We start from the raw sequence: 21,475 nt of genomic DNA, 5'->3' as shown, positions 1-21,475 counted from the left end.
AGAGCCGTGCTCTACAATGTCCACTCGCTCCTCTGACTTCCCAGCCTCTCTGTGCAGGGAGATCGTGCCCAGAGGACTAAGGCCCACAATGAAACGTGAACGGAAGTGATGTGTGTCCATTCCAGGCCAAGGCCCTCGCTAGCAGGCAGTCTGCCTCTTCCGTTTCCCTCTTCCCCTGTGGGGCCCGCTGGAAACCACGCATTTCAGATGTCTTAGCTTGGAGATTAAGCAGGGCCGCCCAACCTGCCTCAGACTTGGAAAGGGTTAAAAACAAACCATTGTGTTGAATTCCTGATTATTTTTTTTGTTTTGTTACTATAGCAAAACCTACCCCAACCTCATACTTGACAGCAAGGAATCTCTCCAACGCTTGATTTTGTCAGAGAAAACTACTCTCCCAGTTGAACTAAAAACTTCATAAATTTGGGCTAGAAATTAGGTTTTTGGGGGATTTGGCCACGATGTATAGCATGTCTTTGGGTGTGTTGCTTGACTTTGGTGGTCCTCATGTCCTCAACCAGAGCAGTGGTTGTTTTAAGTCTTTCTGTTTTGCTTTTTTAAAAACACATGGAACCCTTTCCTTAATCAAAACCTTTCACAAAGACCAGTCTATAAGCTGATGGAAGAAAAACTGTCTCTCCATTTAGACCGTGACCTGTACATTTACTCCTCACGGGGTCCCCTGGGCCATCTTTGGGGAACCCTCCGGACCCATGGCACAGATGGCAAACCACTGGCCTAGATGCCTCCCTGGCCCATTCTGGAGCTGCCGGGGGCTCCTAGCGGGAGCGCTGCTTCTCACCTGTGCCACACGTCACGCTGCACTCTGTCCAGCGGCCATACCGCCAGAAGTATGTCAGCTTCTCCACGTCATTGTCAAGGCCATCTTTCCGGATCGTGTACTCATACTTGATGCCAGGGTTAGCCACCAGGAATAGAAGCTAAAAGGCAAGAAGAGAGGGGTCAGGCCCGACGGTCATGACTTTACACGGGAAACCACAGTCACGTAACAATCCTACACAATGTCCATCGGCTTCAAGGAGTTACGAAGCAGGCACTGGAGCAAATGCCATTAAATGCACATGCCTCTACTCCCACCTGTACACCTGTATCTACCTATATCTATCTTTATACCCAACCAACAATCACTCTCAAATAAACAGCCTGTGTCAACCACACTGGAAATGGAAACCAGTCCTCCCAATGGATGGCTTTAGGGGCTCTGGCATTGCATTATGGGGGTTTCAGCCACTTGTCGTCGATAAAGGATTAATGGCACAAATTAATATCTTGCTTCCCTCCCTGTTCTTTGGTAGAAGAAGGTTTTTTGGTTTTTTTTTAAATATTTTTATTGATTTTAGAGAGGAAGGGAGAGGGATAGAGAGATAAAAACATCAATGATGAGAATCACTGATCAGCTGCCTCTGGCTCACCCCCTACTGGGGATTGAGCCTGCAACCCAGGCATGTGCCCTTGGCCGGAATCGAACCTGGGACCCTTCAGTCCGCAGGCCGATGCTCTATCCACTGAGCCACTTCTTCTAGGACAGTAGAAGAAGTTTTAAGCATTCTTCAGTCGTGACTCCTAGCAAATACCTTGGAAAAAATTAGAAAAATCCGAACGGATGTGCATGTCAGCAGTTTCCTTTCTGCGTTACCTGGAGCCACACGGACTCGTTGGTGGGGCCGGCGGCCATCAGCTTCTCCAGGTCTCCTTTCCTGTCGTATTGAAAGATGGTGCCTGCCAGCTTGTAGTTGCCCTTCCACTGGATAATGTAGCCTCCATTGAGGTAATACTTCTCAGGGTCTTCGCTCCTGATGGCCAGGAAGTTCCCAGCCCCCTTCACCTCCATTACCCGAATGTCCCGTGCTCCTTTGGGGATCAGTCCGATGTCAACATAACCTAAGAAGAGAGGACACGGTGAGTGAAAGAGGCGTGCCAGCTCAGCGGAACAGAGTTGGTTCCTGACACTTTGTTCATTCTCATCATGTAGCGCCCTTGGCCTCCTCCTGGGTGGTCACTGGGATTGGCAGAGGTACTAAGTATGGAGAACTTTAAAGAGCTGGGCCGCAAGCAGAACTCTCAGGAGCTTTGTGACTCACTATGTAAGCAATTCTGCGAGGAAAAGTGAAATAAACGCAGATTGTACTCTGAAGCTTTTGAGCTTGATCCAGCATTTGTTTCTCTGTGATTTTATGTTGATCGCTCATAAATTTACATCCCCTAGCTAGCTTCTCAATAGCATCTCTGCTCCCCCATTTGTTGCTGCTGCCAGATTAATCATCCTAACGTTGCATTGGATACATCCTTTTGCTCATCCTCATTGCCTGCAAGTTAAAGATGGATTCTTAGAGGTAATCTAATCACAGTGTGAATTCTGTAGGAGAATCCTGGGGGGAATCTTGGGTTGATTGCCACCCTGGTTCGCTTGAATACGGCCTGTGATGAGAAACGCAGCTCTGAGCACAGCTTTTTATATTGCTAGATAAGTCTATTCATTAGAGAGAGTTTTATCTTAGGTTTTGCTGAAATATGAACTTATATTTTACTCTCATGTGTTCTAATCCAGCCTTCTAAAAAAGCACTGAGGACATCCATTTGACGACAGGAATCTATTCTAGCCAGTCTTCCTGCTTCCTGGTTATTCGTGGTAGGAGACACGCTGGAGAGGAAAGGAGCTAACAGGGAAATATTTCCTCTCAGCATTCATCCTGTCCATGCTTCTTAAGAACCATCGCCTCATGCACGTGACAGAGTGGAAGGGCCGTGGATTGGGGATGCACTGGGAAGGGAGCACCGAGGCAGGGGGCTCAGAACACTTGAGTTCTAGTTTCTGTGTTGCCACAAACAAGCTCATGACGTTCATCGATTTATTTAACTCCTTACAACGATGGGGCTTGACTGAGATGATGCCTGATGTCCACCCCTGCTCTGGGATTCCATCATTTGGCCCTTTTCTAAGCTAAACACTCATCAGTCCTTCAACCTCTCTATGCAAAATGTGGTTGGAAGAGCCTGATCATTCTGGCCCATTTTCCACTGAACATACACTAGGTTTCCAGCCTGACAAGCAAACCCACATCTCTGTCCCTGAAAGTGCCCGACTGCTCCCCATCACGCGGACATAGAGCGGCCTGGGGTCCTGGCAGCTCCCGTGCAGGCTTGGCCCGCAGGAGCGACTCGCTCAGGAGGTGGGTGCAGGCCACACCTTCAGTCCCAGTTTTCCAACTGGCAGCTCCAATCCAGAGGAACCAAAACGTGGGTCTTGTTGTAACTCCATTTGGCCCTCACACACTTCGCTGAGACGGCAAGTGAAAACTACCCATTTATAACTGACTCGGTGCAAATATTTACCACATGCAATTGAGGCGAATGTCGTTTATAAAAATGCCTTTGACGTATTGCTACCTGCAGCTATTTTATGACAGGACATTGCACAGCTTCCCAGCCAGGAAAACCAACTGGCTACCACCTCATTCCTTGTTACACACACACACACACACACACACACACACACACACACACACTCACACACACACGAGACAACTAGATGGAAAAGCAACAAAAGCATGCTTTTTCTTTTCCACTTAAGAGCAAAAATCCAAAATTTTAAGTATGTACCGTGGGTAGGTTCTGCCAAATTGAAAGGGCTGTGCTTCAAAATCTAAAATCAAAGCTTTCAGTGATGCAAGCACTGCTTCTGAAGTTTGCAGACGGAAGATGTAAACTGAAGCAGATTTAGCCATGAGCAAGAGTAAGATATATTTGTAATATATATTTGCAAAAGATTACCCAGGAGGAAGCAAAGGATAAAATGATAGAGACTTGGATTGAAAAAGAACCCTGATAAGCTACCCACCAGACTCCTTTGCACATGACAAAAAGGCCCACCACAGAGAGAGCTGTCAAATGAAAAGGAACATGTCCGTTTCCTTCCACCCTGCCTCCCCGTCCTCTACAGCAAAGACATTACAGTTAATCGTTTATTGGGCTCTCTTGTTTTTATGCATAGACATAATTTTCAAACAAGTAGGATTGTACTATATGAACTACTAATGATTGCCTTTTCAATTTAACGTCTTTTCATTTTTTTGGAGCATTTCAACATAATCCCCTTTATTTAAGCAATCCCCTGTTAATAGATAGTTAGGTGGAAGGGAATGGCTACCAACTGCTTTATGTAAAAAACTAGAGGCCTGATGCACGACATTCGTGCACTGGAGGGTGAGGGGAGTTCCTCAGCCCGGCCTGCACCCTCTCGTAGTCCGGGACCCCCAAGGTGTCCTTAGCGCTGCTGCGGAGGCAGGAGAGGCTCCCGCCACCACTGCTGCGCTAGCCAGCTGTGAGCCTGGCTTCTGGCTGGGCAGCGCTCCCCCTGTGGGAGCACACTGACCACCACGGGGCAGCTCCTGCGTTGAGTATCTGCCCCCTGGTGGTCAGTGTGCATCATAGCGACCAGTTGTTCTGCCGTTCGGTAGATTTGCACATTACCCTTTTATTATATGGGATGAGGAACCTGAGTTCCCAAGAGAAGAAATCTATGCATCACACAGCAAGGCTCAGAGTATATGCACCTATACCCAAGGTTTACTCACCCCTAATCTAGTGTTTTAATGGGGAAATGTGGTTGGCAGAACAGAGATAAAAAACAAATCCTCTTGTATATCTCATCCTCACGGGCCTTCTTTACAGAAATGAGAATAATTAAATAGTTGCAGGAGTAAAGGGTCATTGAAACATTTATTGTATTTCAAGGGAAGGCTTTAGGGTTTGTAAGACTATCTCCAAAGTATCTATATTAATAAAAGCGTAATATGCTAATTAGACCGAACGACCTTCCGGACGAAGCTAGGGCTGCTGCTGCAAGGGCCGGAGCGGCAGCCGGGCTGCTGCCTTGGCCCTTGGTGCCCCTTGCACGAATTTCATGCATCAGGCCTCTAGTTAAGAATAATGAACATATTCATTCAGTTAAAGCACTTTTCTTCCACCTTCCCTATTTTGCATTATTTGAAAGTCACAATCTGCTAAAACACAAAAACAAAACCAAAAGCCAGCCATCAATCTTGCCCTCCATTCTCAGTCCCCTGCCACTTCAGTTATTTGTTTGTTTGTTTGTTTGTTTGTTACCAGATCCTTCTTTCTGTCTATACATCTTCCTCACGGTCTGGCAGGCAGAGCCATCCCCAAGGCACACTCCGCAGCGATCCTCTGTGGCGTTGGAATCGATTTCATAGTCACAGCCGACCTTCTGCAGGAAGAGGGATGGAGGATGAATGACACGAGCAGGAGGCATCATACCTGCCTTGGACCTTGGACTACCTCTTCCCCCCTTTGCTCTTGCACCATGACCTAATCCACCTAGAATGTCATAATTTCCTTCCACAGTCCCTTGGCAAAGGTGGAGACTGGGAGAATACCTGGTTCTACGATGAGATAGATTCCCAGCCAAGGAAACTTAAAGTGTGAAGATAGGAAAGATTCACGCTTAACTGAGAAGAACTGGTCTTGCCATGTAGAGTGGGACAGTAGCAATAATACTTTTCTCACCATAATGTTGATGGCCAAGAGATAGGATCTGAAATTCTAAAGAGAGATCTGCCCAAGAGAAATTGATTTTTGGTGTTCAGTATATCACAAAAGTAGCCAAAAAATGACCTTGTGAGAGAACAAAGAAGGTTCCAGAGAGTTTCCAAGAGGAATGAGGGAGGGAGCTGACTTAGGACAGGTAGGAAGGTGGTCAGATGAGGGTAAGGACTCAGCAGGGGTTGAAGATATTGACTCTGAAAGGGCACAAGTTCACAAATTTGACTTTTTATTTTAAGAAGTACACAGTAGGCTGACAGTAAGACCAAAAAAGGGCTGTGGTTGGGTTGATCAGACCCCAGATCACGGAAGGAGAGCTGGTAAAAGGCTCAGAGGAGCCATCTAGGGGACAGCTGATGTGATAGGTCAGGACATCTGGGCTCCTTGGGAGGGACCTAAGCCAAAGCCATGCTGACTGGGAGAAAAGGGAGGAGCAAAGGAACTGAGGGTCAAAGAACTGGGTGCCAGGAGAAGGGCGAGAGGGCTGGCAGGTGAGCAGGCTGCCCTAAGACAGCCGGTAAGACTGCAGAGCTGGGAGAGTGTGATAAAAAATGTCAAAGTTTACATTTATCTATTTGATAAACAAGCTTTGGAGTTCAGTACAATTAAAAAAAGAGGGGGCATAGATAGCTATCTCTTAGGAAAAATTCATATCTAACATGCCAAATCTGCATATCTAACATGCCAAAATGTTTGCAAATATAATTTCAACATAGAGTGGAATATATGAGCAAAAGCATATATAATAAATATTTTCATATCCACAAAGAAGATAGATTTGACAAGCACTGTATACATCTTGTTTTCTGATGGTGTTCAATTCCTTCTTAAAACAAACCAAAAAAAACCCTGTAGTAAATGAATAAGACTAACAAAGCTAAAATGTCTACAACCTGGATCTTTGGAAGATAAATCGCATTGAGGTTATTAAAGGAAATTTGATTTGAGTAATTTTTCAGCTTAAAAACTTAGCTCAGTGTGGTACAGACGGAAAGTGGGTAATTATGCCTTCTAAAAGACCTTAACTGGTTTCCAGGAAAAGGAAGGCAAGCAGAGAAAACATGGCATAGTCCATTAAACCGATTTCATTGGTTTTAAGAGAGGCACCCAAGAGCCTTGTGTTTTATTCGGAATACCTATGTTTTCCATCACACGCTGATGATGCTGCCTCTATGCATGCAAAGGTGCTCAGGTCTAAAAGATCATCCTAGCATCCCATCCATTTCTTGGTGAGATAAGTTCTCAGCCCTAGCTGCGCATGGCAATCAGCCCTACCTGTGTATGGGGAGTTTTAAAAATGTCAATGGCCAGGTCCCAAATTCCCGAGATTCTGAATGTTGAGGTCCAGCCAGACATCAGTGGTTTAAAAGCTCTGCCTGTTAGAATTATAGGCAGCCAGGCCTGAGAACCACGATTTGGACAGTGGTGGGCTGTTTTGGCCTGGATTCACTAAGTAACCCCTTTCCCATCTGGGGAACACATCTAGCCTAAAACATAGTAATTAATTTTGGCTCTTTGTGGCTACAGTGATAATTAATGAGTCTGAAAGGAATTTCGCCTGAGATTTTCCAAATGGAGAGTCTGATTAAGTCTGGCTGTTCATCACTCATTCCTGGGAATCAACATATCGCCTCCTGTGCTTCGGTCAGAACCGGAGTAAATCAAAAGGCGACTTCACGGTGGTAAGTGCGCCTCCGCAGGGAGCTGAACATTCGTGGGCAGGAGCTTTTTACAGTGGCAATTTGGTCCAGTAGGAAAAATACAACAAATATTTGCAAAAACAAATAAAACATATTGAGAGTTTATTATGTGCCAGGGCTCTGTTACAGGCTTAACATAGATGACCTTATGTCAATCTTTTTGACAACCGCAACTAGAAGGATAAATATATACGGTATATTTTAATTGATTTCAAAGAGGAAAGCAGAGGGAGAGAGAGATAGAAACATCAATGATGAGAATCATTGATTGGCTACCTACTGGGGATAGAGCCCGCAACCTGGGCATGGGCCTTTTACCAGAATCAAACCTGGGACCCTTCAGTCCGCAGACCAATGCTCTATCTACTGAGCCAATCCGGGTAGGGCTAGAAGGAAATATATATTAACATCTCAATTTTATAAAAGAAAACTGAGCCTTAGAAAGATGCCCAGGGTTACAGAGCTAATAAATAGTGGCGATGAGTTCCCATCCTGGAGCCCGAGCGTGACACCATTATGCTTGACTAACAGTGAGTTAGGTACTTCTATAGCATAGCTTTCCTTTCATTGATTCAAAACACCTTCTCTTTAAACTGAGAATTATACCTGGGTGTTGGAGCACAAAGCATGTTCATTAGTTCCTTGCAAAACAAACTGTGAGCAATTGGAAGGACTTTTTCACCGGTTGTACACATAAAAGCATTAACAAATCAGTTAAGTAATTTACATAAAAGCGGAGGCGATTAATGGAGTCAGTGAGGAAAAGTTAAATAGAAATCAGAAGACTTGTTTATAGCTCCCTGTTATGCCATCTCTCTTCCTAGGATCATGTCGGCAATCAATGCAGAATTAAATGTAAAAGTGCTTCGTGGAAAACACTATACAAACTATTATTAATTTTCCTAAAATTTAATGACTCTGTTGGCAAGAAACCAGTGAAAAATTTAATGCCACAGAAGTCATCTGTTGCCTTTTTCTAACAATTCCTCCTTTAATTTGGCTCTTCTTCAAGGTGCCCCTGCTCCATGCCTAAAATAATATCCCAGAGCCCATCAACTAATCAAGAAAGGAAGAAAGACAACAGGAGAAAAACGATTCAGTTCCAAACTGCCTCTGATATACAGAGAAGTCTTGCCTCACAGACCGAAAATAAAACCCAGACCATGTGCAAATGCCACAAAGGCTTTGAACATTTGGCTTCCTGAATTAATAAAAGCACGATTTTATAAAGTTGTAGATTAAGGAAACATACCCAATACCTTACATATGCCATTAATACAGACATTTCTGCTGCTGCCGCCTTCAAAGCAAGGGGTACCGTCAATGACCGCGTCCAGCATTTTCTCGGAAAACTGGCCGTCGATGGGTCTGCAGAAGAGCTCGCAGGGCCGTGCTGAAGCGAGAGAGACAGGTCAGCCCTTCAGCTCAGCGCCGCCCCCGGGATCCTTTTGAGCATTCAGATATGACCCCGCGTGTCCTTCTCTGGAGACTCCCACCTTCTACCTTTCTGTGGCACATGCTGCAAAGTAGGGCTTTTTTTCTTTTTTCAGTTAAAGGGTTTTACAGCAAATTAAATTGGGAAGATTGCTTTAAAACGCCATGCTCTTTGTTATAAATAATGAGACCTTTCAATCCCACAGTAGGCTGTGCTTGTAGAAATAAGGCGCCGTGCATGAGGGTCAGCCTAGAAATTACGTCATGTCTACCACTGATGCAGGACTTCAGGCAAGCACGACACCTGCCCGCTGTCCGCAGCAAGGTCAGCGGATCTCCAGGGGGGTTCCCTCTGATAGGGCCAGCCCACCACTATCACCCACACTACTGTCATAACCCCACCCCTAGCAAGTCTCCCTTATTCCCCTCAAGCCCAACCAGTCCTCAGACACAGATTTACAACCACACAGAAACAAGGGATCTGCTTTTTTTGGCTGAAGTTGGTGGGGAGGACTTCTTGGTTGCCATGTGACTGTGTACCCCTGGTAGCAAGAGAGGAAGTGTGAATGGCACGTGGGCAAGGGACCGAGGGCCTTAAAACAGAACACTGGAAAGGTCTCCTTCGCCTGTGATAATCATGACCTCTCCATGAAGAGGGGCCCTGAGGTCAGGACTCCCCCCATCTTGCTTCTGCACTACAGAACCCTGGCAGCCTTCGAGGTGGGGCAGGCGCAGTGAAGCACACTGGGCAGTGGGCAGTGGAGTCTTCGTGCTAGCTAACAATAACCTTCCTGGCAACAAGAGCAGCACACGAAGCCACTGTGGTGGCCCCCAGAGCTTGTACAACAACGACCGAAAGCCAGAAAGGATCCTCTACTTGAAAGCAGCCACTGTGGATGGAAGGTTCGGGGTTGTTTAAGAGGGTACAAGGCTTGCCTGGCACCGTGTGGCTCAGTGGTTGAGCATCGACCCATGAACCAGGAGATCATAGTTCGATTCCTGGTCAGGGCACATGCCCAAGTTGCAGGCTTGATCCCCAGTAGGGGGTGTGCAGGAGGCATCTCATCATTGATGTTTCTCTCTCTCTCTCCCTTTCCCTTCTTCTCTGAAACCCATAAAAATACATTTTTAAAAAAACAGAAAGGGTTTATAAGGCTGAACCCGAAGTCCTGTTTCTCTGTCCTCCTCTCTGGCCTTTGTTTTCATGGTGCTCTGGGCATAGCATGACGTGGCCCTAGGACACAGGACTCTGCAGAAGGAGGCAGGGGTGGCAATAGTCGGTCTTAGTGCTCATCATGAGTGTCGGAGAGTCTCTGTCCCAGACATCAACCTCACGGATTCCACAACCTTCACAGCGTGGAGTATTTTCCCTGTCTCAAAGGTACTCATCTGTCTGACACAGCCTTTAGTCTGGGCCACGTGGCTGTTTTCCCTCCAGCGTTCAAATCCGTTTATAATGCAGCTAAGTGAAAACTCTGACACTAATTTACCGGTGCGCTCTCACCCTCACACATCTGATTAATCCTCTCCCAGGAAGCGAGGGGGCTGAATGAACTCATTGCCTCAGAGGTTGCATTTTCAATTTGCTGAAACAGGACGGCTCCACATTTTTGGAGGATGATCTTAAGAAGTGATCATTAGAAGTGAGAGGTAAAGCTTTTTAATAAGGATAAACATGTTTCTCAGGTCAAGGGAAAGCTTTGATGCCTGTCATGTTTTATGAGTAGACTGCAATTTCACTTTCACCATTTAAAAAAAAAATCAGCCTCTAAAATCCATGTACAGGCGGCTCCTCAGGTCTGAGCCCTGTGTAGCCGCCAGCATCTCACTTGGCCGGAGGCTTTGCTGTTGCTGTCTTGAAACTCTCAATGGTTTCATATTGGAGCTTAGGCTTTGTGAGTGAAGTCGGTGGCACAATGAAGCGCGTGAGCGAGCAGAAGAGATCTGCCTTGTGCACGTCTGTGGGCCCTCGCCAGACTCTAAGAAACACTAAACCTTAAGGGGAAGGCCTAATTTAAAATGTTGTATTGTTAAAACAAGTTATATTCAACTTAAAAAAGAAGCTCAGTTTAATGACCAGGCTCAGATAAGCTGGAGGGGAAAAACAAAAGCAAATGAAAACTCCTAATCAAAAATCCCAACCGATAATCAACCAAGCAATTAGTTGGATTCAGTAATTTTGGGCAGACTAAGATGGCATTCTTTTACTTTCTGATATGTATATATTACTGCAGTCCCCAATATAAAAAAAATATATATTAGTTAAACATAAGAAGGCATTAAAATTAGTATATTCTACAATAACCACAAACACATGAAAACAAGAATAGAACTAATTTAAAAAAAATGATTGGAACCTATGTCATTGATGTGTTAGACTAAGCTACATGTAGTAATGCTTACCATTTACTGTATATTTTTAAGTTCTGTCTCTTGGTTAAGATGATTAAGAACTGTGATAATAAATGTGTATTGGGCCTTATGTTGTTTGCTTTAGTGATTAATACAGGGTGGGGCAAAAATTGTTCGTATGGAAAATAATACAATAATCTATACTAATAAAAGGGTAATATGCTAATTAGGGCAGATGTCTTCCAGACATCCATCTGGACAAAGCCACAGTAACTGCGAGGCCTGGGGCTCAGGCAGCCATGGGCTCAGGCAGCCGTGAGCCCCAGCAGCTGTGAGGCCCGGGGCTCAGGCCTCACAGCTGCCACACTTGGCAGTGGCGTCAGCAGCAGCGTCAGCAGCAGCGGGGTGATGGGGGCAGCGCCTTCCCCTGATCAGCCTGGTCGCCTCCCACAGAGGGAGGCCAGACTGCAGGGAGTGGGCCTAAGCCGTCAGTAGGACATCCCCTGAGGGCTCCTGGGCTGTGAGAGGGGGCAGTCCGGGCTGAGGGACCCCCCCTCCAGTGCACAAATTTTTGCTCACTGGGCCTCTAGTTAATAAATAATAATCATACAAGAATACACTGTGTTTTGGGTACTCACAACTGTAAACATACTTTTGCTCCTCCCTCCCATATTTAGGCTTCAGGATCAGGCCTGGTCTAACTGTTGGCTCTCTTGCACAGTCTGAATATGGCCAATTTACTTAAATCCTCCAAACCGATGAGCTTATCCATAAGAATTGGGTCAAAAACTTAAATTTCCACACAGGGTTTTCTTGTGGGGACAAAATAGGGAAATGCATATAAACTGTTGAGTGAAGTGCCTGGCACAGAGTGAATACTGACAGAAGTTTAATGTAAGCTTCAGTTAGGAATGAGTTTTGCTGCAAGTGGTGCTTCCTTGCCTTAAAAGGACAGGAGTTTATTTTCCTCACAAAACAAGAAATCCAGGGGTAGGAGTCTTCAGCTACCCTCCTTATTTCCTCCTGCTCAGCTACTGGGGTGGGGCGACTTCTTGGTTGCAATGTGACTGTGTACCCCTGGCAGCAAGAGAGGAAGGGTGAATGGCACATGGGCAAGGGATCAAGGGCCAGCTGGGTGGGCACCAGTTAAAAACATTCCCGGAAGCTTTTAAAAGACGAGCCTTCCATGGAAACAGCCGGAGTGTCCTGCGATAGAGGACTGGACAAAGAAGATGTGGCACATATACACAATGGAATACTACTCAGTTGTAAGAAAGGATGGCATATTGCCATTTGCAACAACATGGATGGACCTTGAGAATATTATGCTGAGTGAAATCAGTCAGGAAAAGCTAAGAACGCATGGTTTCACTCAGATGTGGGATTCAAAACTGAAACTCACGAACTCAAACAGCAGTGTGATGGTTGCCACAGGGAAGGGGGTGGGAGTGAAGGGGTCCTGATCTATGGTGATGCAAACACAGTGCAATATACAGATCTTGTAACAGAGAAATCCACACCTAAAACCTATATGATCATATTAACCAGTGCCACACCAATGAAGTTAATAAAAAATGGTACTTGGTAAAAGTTGGAAATCTAGTGATTTTGTTTATTTGTATTTCATTCTTTGAATGATGACATGTTATTTCACTGAATGAATGGATTATAGTTTAACTAGAAAAAATAATAAAAGATGAGCCTTCATCTCTCTCTCTTTGGTCAGAACTGGGTCTACAGGAAATATGGGCTAGTGGGTCATTTAGTTTTCCCTCTCCTGGTGCAGGGGAGAGTGAGAGTGAAGAGGGTTGTGAATGGCTTTAGGTGTCTGCAGACATCCTTATTATTCCATCATTTCCCCTCTTGAAGCCAGATTCCTAATCTGTGAAATGACAGGCGTGGCTAGAAGATCTCCCAGGCTCTCTGCACACGATTTCTATCTAAACCCCAAGGATTCTTGTAATAAACTATGCCTGCCACCCAGGTGGCCCCAGATGCTAGGACTATCCTCCCAGCTCTTGGGAGAGCTGCCAGCATCAACTCTCCATTGTCACCTGGGCTTGAAAGAGCTTCCCTGCCCAGGACACTCACCTCTTCCTGGGGCAGACCATACCTGGCGACTGGTCATGCTGGGCACACAGACATGGCTCCCCCACCCCGAGTGTGGCAACTCTGTGAAGACCACTGCAGCTCCAGAGCTCCCCATGCAGTTGGGGGAGGCCTTTATGGAGACTGCATTGCAGCCCAGCTTCTCCCCTGCCCAGGCCCACCTCCTCCCCTCTCCTTCCACAGCAGCCGAACTTCCTGCACGCTAGTCTGTCTCAGTCTGTTTCCTAGGGAACCCGATCCACAACAACTGCTTAAAGATGTTCCTGAAGGATCCTATCCCATGAGGAGCAGACTGTGATCTGACCTCATGTCAGACCCTCCATATTTGCTGGAAACCTCATGGGCATTAAGCATTAATTGGGCTTAAATATTTAGAAGCAACAATAGAAATAATTAGCTTACATGAAGAGTTATTGGGTGTTCTGAGAAAATTTAAAAAGATCTAAAAAGAAAGAGAGATTCCAAGAAAGTGACAACATCAAGATCAGATTCTGTTTCCTAGTAGACAATGCAGGATATAAACACATTCTATTAACATAGGCTAATGAAGTCCCTGGGAAGCTACGTAAGTGTGTGTGTGTGTGTGTGTGTGTGTGTGTGTGTGTGTGTGTGTGAGCTTCTTAGTCAAACAGACCTATGCTTCAATTCCAGCTCCATTATACAAAACCCTGTAACCTTGAATAAGTGGCTGCCCTCTCTGAGACTAAGTATCTTTATTGCTAAAGATGGGGAGGTGGGTGAGTGAGAGAATGCAGTCACGTGCTGATGTAAGTAGGGCCTCAGGAGGTGCAGCGGATGCAGGCAGCTCTTCTCATCGGTGCCCACATGGCTGTGATCTAGTGGAATTGTGTAATTTTTTTGGTCAGGAATGCTGGTAAAGAAAATGCCTATATTAGAAAGTAGGCTGATCTAGATTCATAGTTTTCAAAACTTTAAAGCAGAATTATTTTTCTTTTTTTCAAACAAGACTTTGCCAATAAGGCAGATGAAATTGGGATTTTATTACACAAAGATTTTTTAAGTTCAAGTATATAACACTTAAAAATAAATTAGTGTGATTTACAGAGACTATTACAATGAACAAACATGTTGGCATAGAGCTTATAGATGGTGTTACAGACTTTTATGGGACGCAGCATCTAATTTTTTCTGTGGGTCTTTGGTTCCACACTATTGGAGAATCTTGAGACCAGTTTAGAACAACTCAGCCTGCAATTTCAGGGTATTTCCCAGTTAATTGGGTTGATCGGAGACGTTCCTTCTAAGGTCTACAGAAAACCAAATTAATTTGACGGTGTAAGTCAATGCATTGATGATTTCTGATGTGTTAAAACCTGACATAATAATTTTTAGTGTAAGTGCTGTACTTTATCGCACTTTTAAAAATAGTTAATATTTTTTTGAAAAGTGAAATGAGAATCAAGCAATTTCAGAAGCCCTGAGATTCCCATGAGACAGTTAGCAAACTACAAGATTTGATGACGTTTCTATGCTTATTTCAAATGCTTAAATATCTCTGATTCTTCTTTAGTCATTGGCTACTTAGCAAATCTACCAAAGGTCAGGTACCAAGACACTTAACACTCTCCCCTGAGTGAGTAGAAAACTCTGCTGTACATTACTTTATTCTCTGGTGCCTTCTAAGGGAAGGCTGGGAGGGTATAAAGTACATGATGCACAGAGTAAGTGCTCCATACACAGTGGTTGATATGAATGACCTACTTGTCACTCTGAGGGGTGTCTGTCAACTAAGAAAATAACAACTCTGTTAAGATAAGAGTTTGATGGGGAAAAGAAATCAGCATGCTGGTCAAGGCAGTAGTTACTCGTATTAGCAGGTAAGCCACTCAGCTCGAATAATAGCTCAGGGGCCTGTAAGAAAACTGTGGAAAGGAGGATGGAGGCTGACAGCCCTGGTAGGCAGGGAGCTTAGCTTAATTCCACCGTATGGTTTATGCAGCCTCATACTAGTTTCAGATGCAAACCAATCACTCCAACATGAGTGAAATTTATGACTACTTTTATAACTCTCATTTTTTAGTACCTAGTCCAGTGATGGAGAACCTATGACACGCGTGTCAGCACTGACACGCATAGCCATTTCTGATGACATGCGGCCACATGCCGAGGATGAAACATTTGATGCTCCTGAGGATGAAACATCTGCGAAATAATGTTTTTTCCTCAAAGTGACATACTACCCAAGTTATGCTCAGTTTTTTGGCCAAGCTCAAAAGGTTGCCCATCACTGACCTAGTCTATGCTACACAAAGAGCATGCATGTGGTAAATGCTTATAAAAAATGAAAACCCAGTTGAGCCAAATCTTTTTATTCCAAGTCCAACTACTCAAGCCATCAGAGTTCAGAACACACAAGCCCAACTCCGCATCTACAGGGAATCAGGGGAGGGGAAATCTCCAAACTAAGCACCTGCCATAGTCCTGGGGCAGCTGTGCTACTTGAGTTCTGGAAGGCTGCACACAGAGCGACAGGATCATGGACCCAAGAAGTTTCAACGTGCTGGAGAGCGCCCGGAGTGTAGGGAAGGCAGTACCTTTCGTCATTCGTTTTGTTTGTTTGCTTTTTCGCAGTCCACATAAGTATATACATAAGTTTTCTGATATTCAAATGCCTGGCTCAGGAAGGAAAATTGTGCCAATAACGAAATGACTCGCTCTTCCTGAGCATGAATGATGCTAAACAATGGGGAGCAAGGAGCAGGCATTGCCCATGACAACCAATAGCTCCAAAGGGGACAAAGCACTCCAGGGTCTTTCTTTCCAAAGAATTGACAATAGCATGTTTATAACAGTTCAAATACATGCTTTTCATTCCTAGCCCCACATCTTGGAGTCCTCTCGCATGCTACTACACTGGAATTTCAGAAACTTAAAATCATGAAAAATTTGGTTAGTTATTTTTTACTTCCTGTCTCAAATCTCCTTCACTCAGGGAAATCTTTCACGTTTCATTCCTCAGGGGAACGATGACAAATAGCCCAGATACTTTCTGATGGCAATCTATAGCTAATGGTTAGTGATCTGATGGTGATCTACAGCTAATGGTTAGTGATCTGATGGTGATCTACAGCTAATGGTTAGTGATCTGATGGTGATCTACAGCTAATGGTTAGTGATCTGATGGTGATCTGCAGCTAATGGTTAGTGATCTGATGGTGATCTACAGCTAATGGTTAGTGATCTGATGGTGATCTGCAGCTAATGGTTAGTGATCTGATGGTGATCTGCAGCTAATGGTTAGTGATCTGATGGTGATCTACAGCTAATGGTTAGTGATCTCATGGTGATCTACAGCTAATGGTTAGTGATCTGATGGTGATCTGCAGCTAATGGTTAGTGATCTGATGGTGATCTGCAGCTAATGGTTAGTGATCTGATGGTGATCTGCAGCTAATGGTTAGTGATCTGATGGTGATCTGCAGCTAATGGTTAGTGATCTGATGGTGATCTACAGCTAATGGTTAGTGATCTGATGGTGATCTGCAGCTAATGGTTAGTGATCTGATGGTGATCTACAGCTAATGGTTAGTGATCTGATGGTGATCTACAGCTAATGGTTAGTGATCTGATGGTGATCTACAGCTAATGGTTAGTGACCTTCTTCACCTTCAGGAGAGAAGGAGTGACTGGCCCTGAGTCAGCGCAGCACCCCTAAGGCTACATTCCTTCTCCAGCTCGGCTACATCCCCACCCCCTCCTGTGCATTCTTTAGATGCTTGCTTTTACTCTGTACCCTTCTTACACTGTCTTGTACACACAAAATGTTCCTTTATGGCCCAGAGCTGGTGCTCATTCATTTCTGATGAAGTCATTCCTACATCTTTCCTTGTCCCGTTCCCTGCCCACATGGAATGCCTGCCTATTTCGATGCCTCTCCTTCCCCTTCTTGCAGTAGAAAGACTACGCACCCTTAAGGATCATCGCCGACTGCCTTGGAAGCCTTCTCTGAAATTACTGCAAACCCACAATGACCTTTTCTGGATTTCTGCCCAAAATTACAGTCGGTTTCACGCACTCATCAACAAGCACTTACTGAGTCCCATGCCCCACTTACCACTTCATTGCACCTCAGCTGTTTTGAAGTGAGCCACCAAGTTTGATAAACTTGTCTTTTATCTCCCGCAGAGCTCAGCACAGAGCTTAGATGTATCCAACCTTTAATATTTACTGAACCACCTAACTGGATCCTGACTTTACCTTCTAAAATACAAAACATCTAATGGTACATTTCTCTTTTTGTTGGACTTTGGGGGGCAGCAGACCCTGACATATGCTTTCTGATAATGGCTGTGGACCTAGATCTGGAATATACTGCTACAGATCCTTACCTGGATTAAAAACCGGAAACCAGTTGTAGAACGCATTCTTGTAGGGCACCGTGTCAAACTCGCTGCACTGCATTTGCCGAAATGTTGGTGCATCTGGGCGACAGGGGTGGACGTTGCACAAGCGATAGCGTTTTCTCTCTCCGGTGCAGTACTTTCCTCCAAACTTTGGTCTACAGATGAAACACATAAGCTGTCCTGTTAGTCTCCTTAAAGGCCAGCATCTTCCTTTAAACTCCCCTGGCATGTGGCCATGCCCACTCCTTCCCATACCATGTTCCTCTCTACCTTTCACACTCAACTTTTAAGTAAATTCTTCCAAGTTCATACATTTTTGTTTATGTTGCTGTCCATGAACATTCAATCCCAAGTGTATAGATGCCTATTCTGAAATAGCTTGATTCCTTCCCACAGTTAGTCAGTTACCTGGTCATTAGTTGTATTTTTATATTTGTTTCCTCCTCTTTATTTCCATAATCACCAAACTTGTCCAACCCTTATCCCCATTCCTGTCTCCCTTCTATCCATCTTTTTTTCTTTTTCCTTATTCAACCTATTGTACACACTCTTATCTGGTTAATTTTTACAAATACCTGAATTATTTTAGTTTCTTGTTTACAATCTTTAATGGCCACAGAATGAAGTCCAGCCTCTTGAGCTTGGCCTTCAAGGCCCTCATGATCTTGACCTAATTCACTTGACTTCCCATATTCCCCTTCATCTGCACACTGCTCCAGTCATACACGCTAACATATTTTATATTTCTTTTTTGTGCTTCTGGATAGATTCCCCCTCTCTTTAAGTCTCTAAATGTCTACATGCTGCCCATACTTTAAGGACCAAATAAACGCCATCTCCATGGTGAATTTTTCCCAGAATCCTACCAGAAGTAATCTCTTTCTCCTCTTACATGACACTTCATCATCCTACTGTGTGTGCTTCCTGCACTTAGCACTCCAAAGGTAATTCTCTGACTAAGGGAGTTCATAGCCATGGACTCCCTGTAGGTGGTACAAAGATCTGTCCTTGATAGTTGAGGTTAGGCTGGTTTTCTACTCGTTATGATAGAGTGACACTCTATGACTTGGAATATCTCCACTTCATCTCCATCCAACAACCATTACTGAGGGCATTTTATGAGCCAAGCCCCACTGGGTTCTCACTAGACAGTGACTGACATTAAGGATACAGTCTTGAGGTCACTTGGTCACTCATTCGCATGACTCTGTGACCTAAATCACAGCACAGAATCTGTGACTTTGTTCCACGGGCATTGTTCTCAGTGAACTTAAACAAACCAGCTACGGAGATCATACATAGTCACTCACTTGAGGAGACTCTGTGACAAACTCTGGCCTCTGATATGGGAATTAGGACCATTTTCTCCCTGAAGCCCTGTTAGAGAATCATTCTTCAGTTCTTCCACAAGGATGTCCCTTTTTGATAACACAGGTCATTGGCCATTATCCCCAAAAGGCTACAGATTGGTGGTAGCTGCTATGCAGCATTGACAATGGGTCCCAGAGAAAATCACCTATATTTCCTGATCTCTACAATGGAAATCACTTTTCTGGTCACACTGAAATAAATGATAAAATAAAGATTCTCTGTAAAAATGAAAGTGGAAGAAATTCTTGGTTTTACATTTATGAATTCACAGAAACCTTATATTTAAACAAAAACAATTTTTATCAAAGGGTAAGATTTTAAAACAATTTTGCCCCAATTCCTCAGATGTACACTTATATGTGTGGTAAATGATTAAATATCATAATAATGACTATATTAACTACCATTTACTGATAATTTTTAAAGTAGGTATTGTATTAAACTCTTTATAGATATTAACTTATTAACCCTTAGAAATTTATTATATATGTGATATGTATATACACATGCATATGTGTGCATATAATAATATATTTATTAATAAAAAGGAGATGTAGCCCATCGATAGATGAATGGATTAAAAAGCTGTGATAGATTTACACAATGGAATACTATAAAGCTATTAAAAGAAGGATCTCTTACCCTTTGAGATAGCATGGATGGACCAGGAGGTTATCATACTAAGTGAGACAAGCCAGTCAAAAAAGACAAATACCACATGATCTTACTTATATGTGGAATCTAATGAACAAAATAAACTGATGAGCAAAACAGGTCCAAAAACATGGATGCATGGAACACGCTAATGGATCTTGGGGGTGGGGGCGGGAAGAGGTTGACCAAAGAACATATATGCATATATGCATAATCCATGGACACAGACAATAGGGTGGGAAAGGCCTGGAGTGGGGTGGGGGCTGGGTGCAGGGAGGCAAGGAGGTGGGGATGGGGGACATTTGTAATGCTGAAAACAACAAATAACTCACTAAACATATAAATAAAATATAAGATTTGGAACTAAGATATTGAGGGAACTATAATAATGCTTATCATTTGCCTTTTACAAACTGTGACTCTTACTCTTCAATTTAGACCAATGTAAAAATAAATAAAGAAGCTTAATACATTTTCTACTTACAGGGGGTATCATATGTATACTTTTATTTTATTTTTATTTTTTTTCTTTTTCTTTTTTCATATGTATACTTTTAAAAAATTATACTTGGGAACTGGTATACCAGAAAATAATGAAATTGAGAATATAATATATATTTGAAAAAAATCAATGAAATTTAAATTTAATTTATATATAATATCATCATACAAATTTAAAATATGAAAAAAGTAAGCAATTTGATTAAAACTTTGAAAGCCACTTGTGAAATAACTTCTTTGGAATTCTTAACAAGCTAATATGGATCTCTAAGGTTTACAAAATCCTGATCTAAAACCTTAAAAAAAAAATAATCCCCAGAAATGTGCCTAGGTATTTGCTTAGTTACCTAAGGGAAGAAAAACATTTTTGCAAAACTGTACATTCATTATGACTGAAAGCAAGCTGCTATCTTATCAGCAAACTGGGGTCTGACTGATCTCTCGCTGATGGTGTGGTTTATCCAGGAGGAAAAACCACATAACCTCCTGGAGGCTTTCCCTTTAAAAGAAATGTGCTTATCTTTCCCAGCGATGGAATCAGCTTATTTATCCAAGCTCTAGCAAGAATCCGGTGCCAGGCCAAAAGGAAACACGAGAGAACCACTATTTTTTCTCCCTCTGTGAATCTTCAGTGTCCCCACTAGTTTCCCTCAGGAGGCGTGGGGTCACCGATGTCAGGTGGCCCAGCCGGGTCTCGCAGCTCACGGGACAGGGCAGTGCCGGGCCGCACTCACTCGGGGTTGTTGCAGAGCCTCTCGGCACTCTGGGCCCCGGCCCCGCAGGTCCTGGAGCAGTGGGACCAGGGCGACCAGCGGCCCCAGCCTCCGGGAATGCTCTCCGGTTTCTTCCCCACCGTGATGCACTTGCCAGCCATACACCACTGGGGAGAGAAGAGGGGGAGATGTCAGGAAGGCTCCCACCGCAGGCTGAGCCGAGCCCCCTAGACGTCTAACCCTGACTCTCCTAGTCGGCTTCCTACAGCCACACATCATGTGGAGGACAGAGAAGAGCTCATAGAAGAATTTCCTCTGAGAGTCTTGGGCCTGAGGAGCAGAGAATTTCAGGAATTGGGGGCACTTCATGGTACCTAGTTGTAGCCAAAGCAGGAGTGTTACTCAAAGCGTGGTTGGCAGATCGCATGCCAGGACGTACACAGACACATCACTCCTTCACGGAGAACGTCCCGCTAGGAAAGCACGTCAGCCCAGTATGCTCTGTCACATAGCTGTCTAGTAACGTCATTGATTTACTTTCTGGTGCAAGCTCCTTATCTTGCTGTAGACAGCAACAAACATTCTGCAGACTGGTACTGTGATAACACTTCTTCACAGCCCCTGGGGGTACTTAATGTCAGATAACGCTATCCTCCTGGTAAAAGTCCACTGGTTGCCAAAAAACACTACTTTG

General features: G+C 44.1%; 1 protein-coding gene across 2 annotated transcripts in view; it reads right to left on the bottom strand.

The window, feature by feature from the left end:
- The window catches only part of ADAMTS12 (ADAM metallopeptidase with thrombospondin type 1 motif 12), a 183,548-nt gene that overhangs the window by 47,965 nt on the left and 114,108 nt on the right, over positions 1–21,475 (bottom strand). For both annotated transcript variants that reach the window (XM_079792513.1, XM_079792514.1), the window contains exons 11-16: positions 20,803–20,948; positions 17,528–17,697; positions 8,543–8,676; positions 5,128–5,248; positions 1,658–1,902; positions 803–941 (exon numbers count right to left, since the gene is read on the bottom strand). In XM_079792513.1, the coding sequence (XP_079648639.1) occupies positions 803–941; positions 1,658–1,902; positions 5,128–5,248; positions 8,543–8,676; positions 17,528–17,697; positions 20,803–20,948 (955 nt within the window). The remainder of the gene's footprint in view (positions 1–802; positions 942–1,657; positions 1,903–5,127; positions 5,249–8,542; positions 8,677–17,527; positions 17,698–20,802; positions 20,949–21,475) is intronic.

The sequence above is a fragment of the Cnephaeus nilssonii genome, assembly GCF_951640355.1.
Source record: "Cnephaeus nilssonii genome assembly, chromosome: 2".
In the NCBI taxonomy this organism is placed as follows: domain Eukaryota; kingdom Metazoa; phylum Chordata; class Mammalia; order Chiroptera; family Vespertilionidae; genus Cnephaeus; species Cnephaeus nilssonii.
This window is presented reverse-complemented; position numbering and strand designations above follow the sequence as displayed.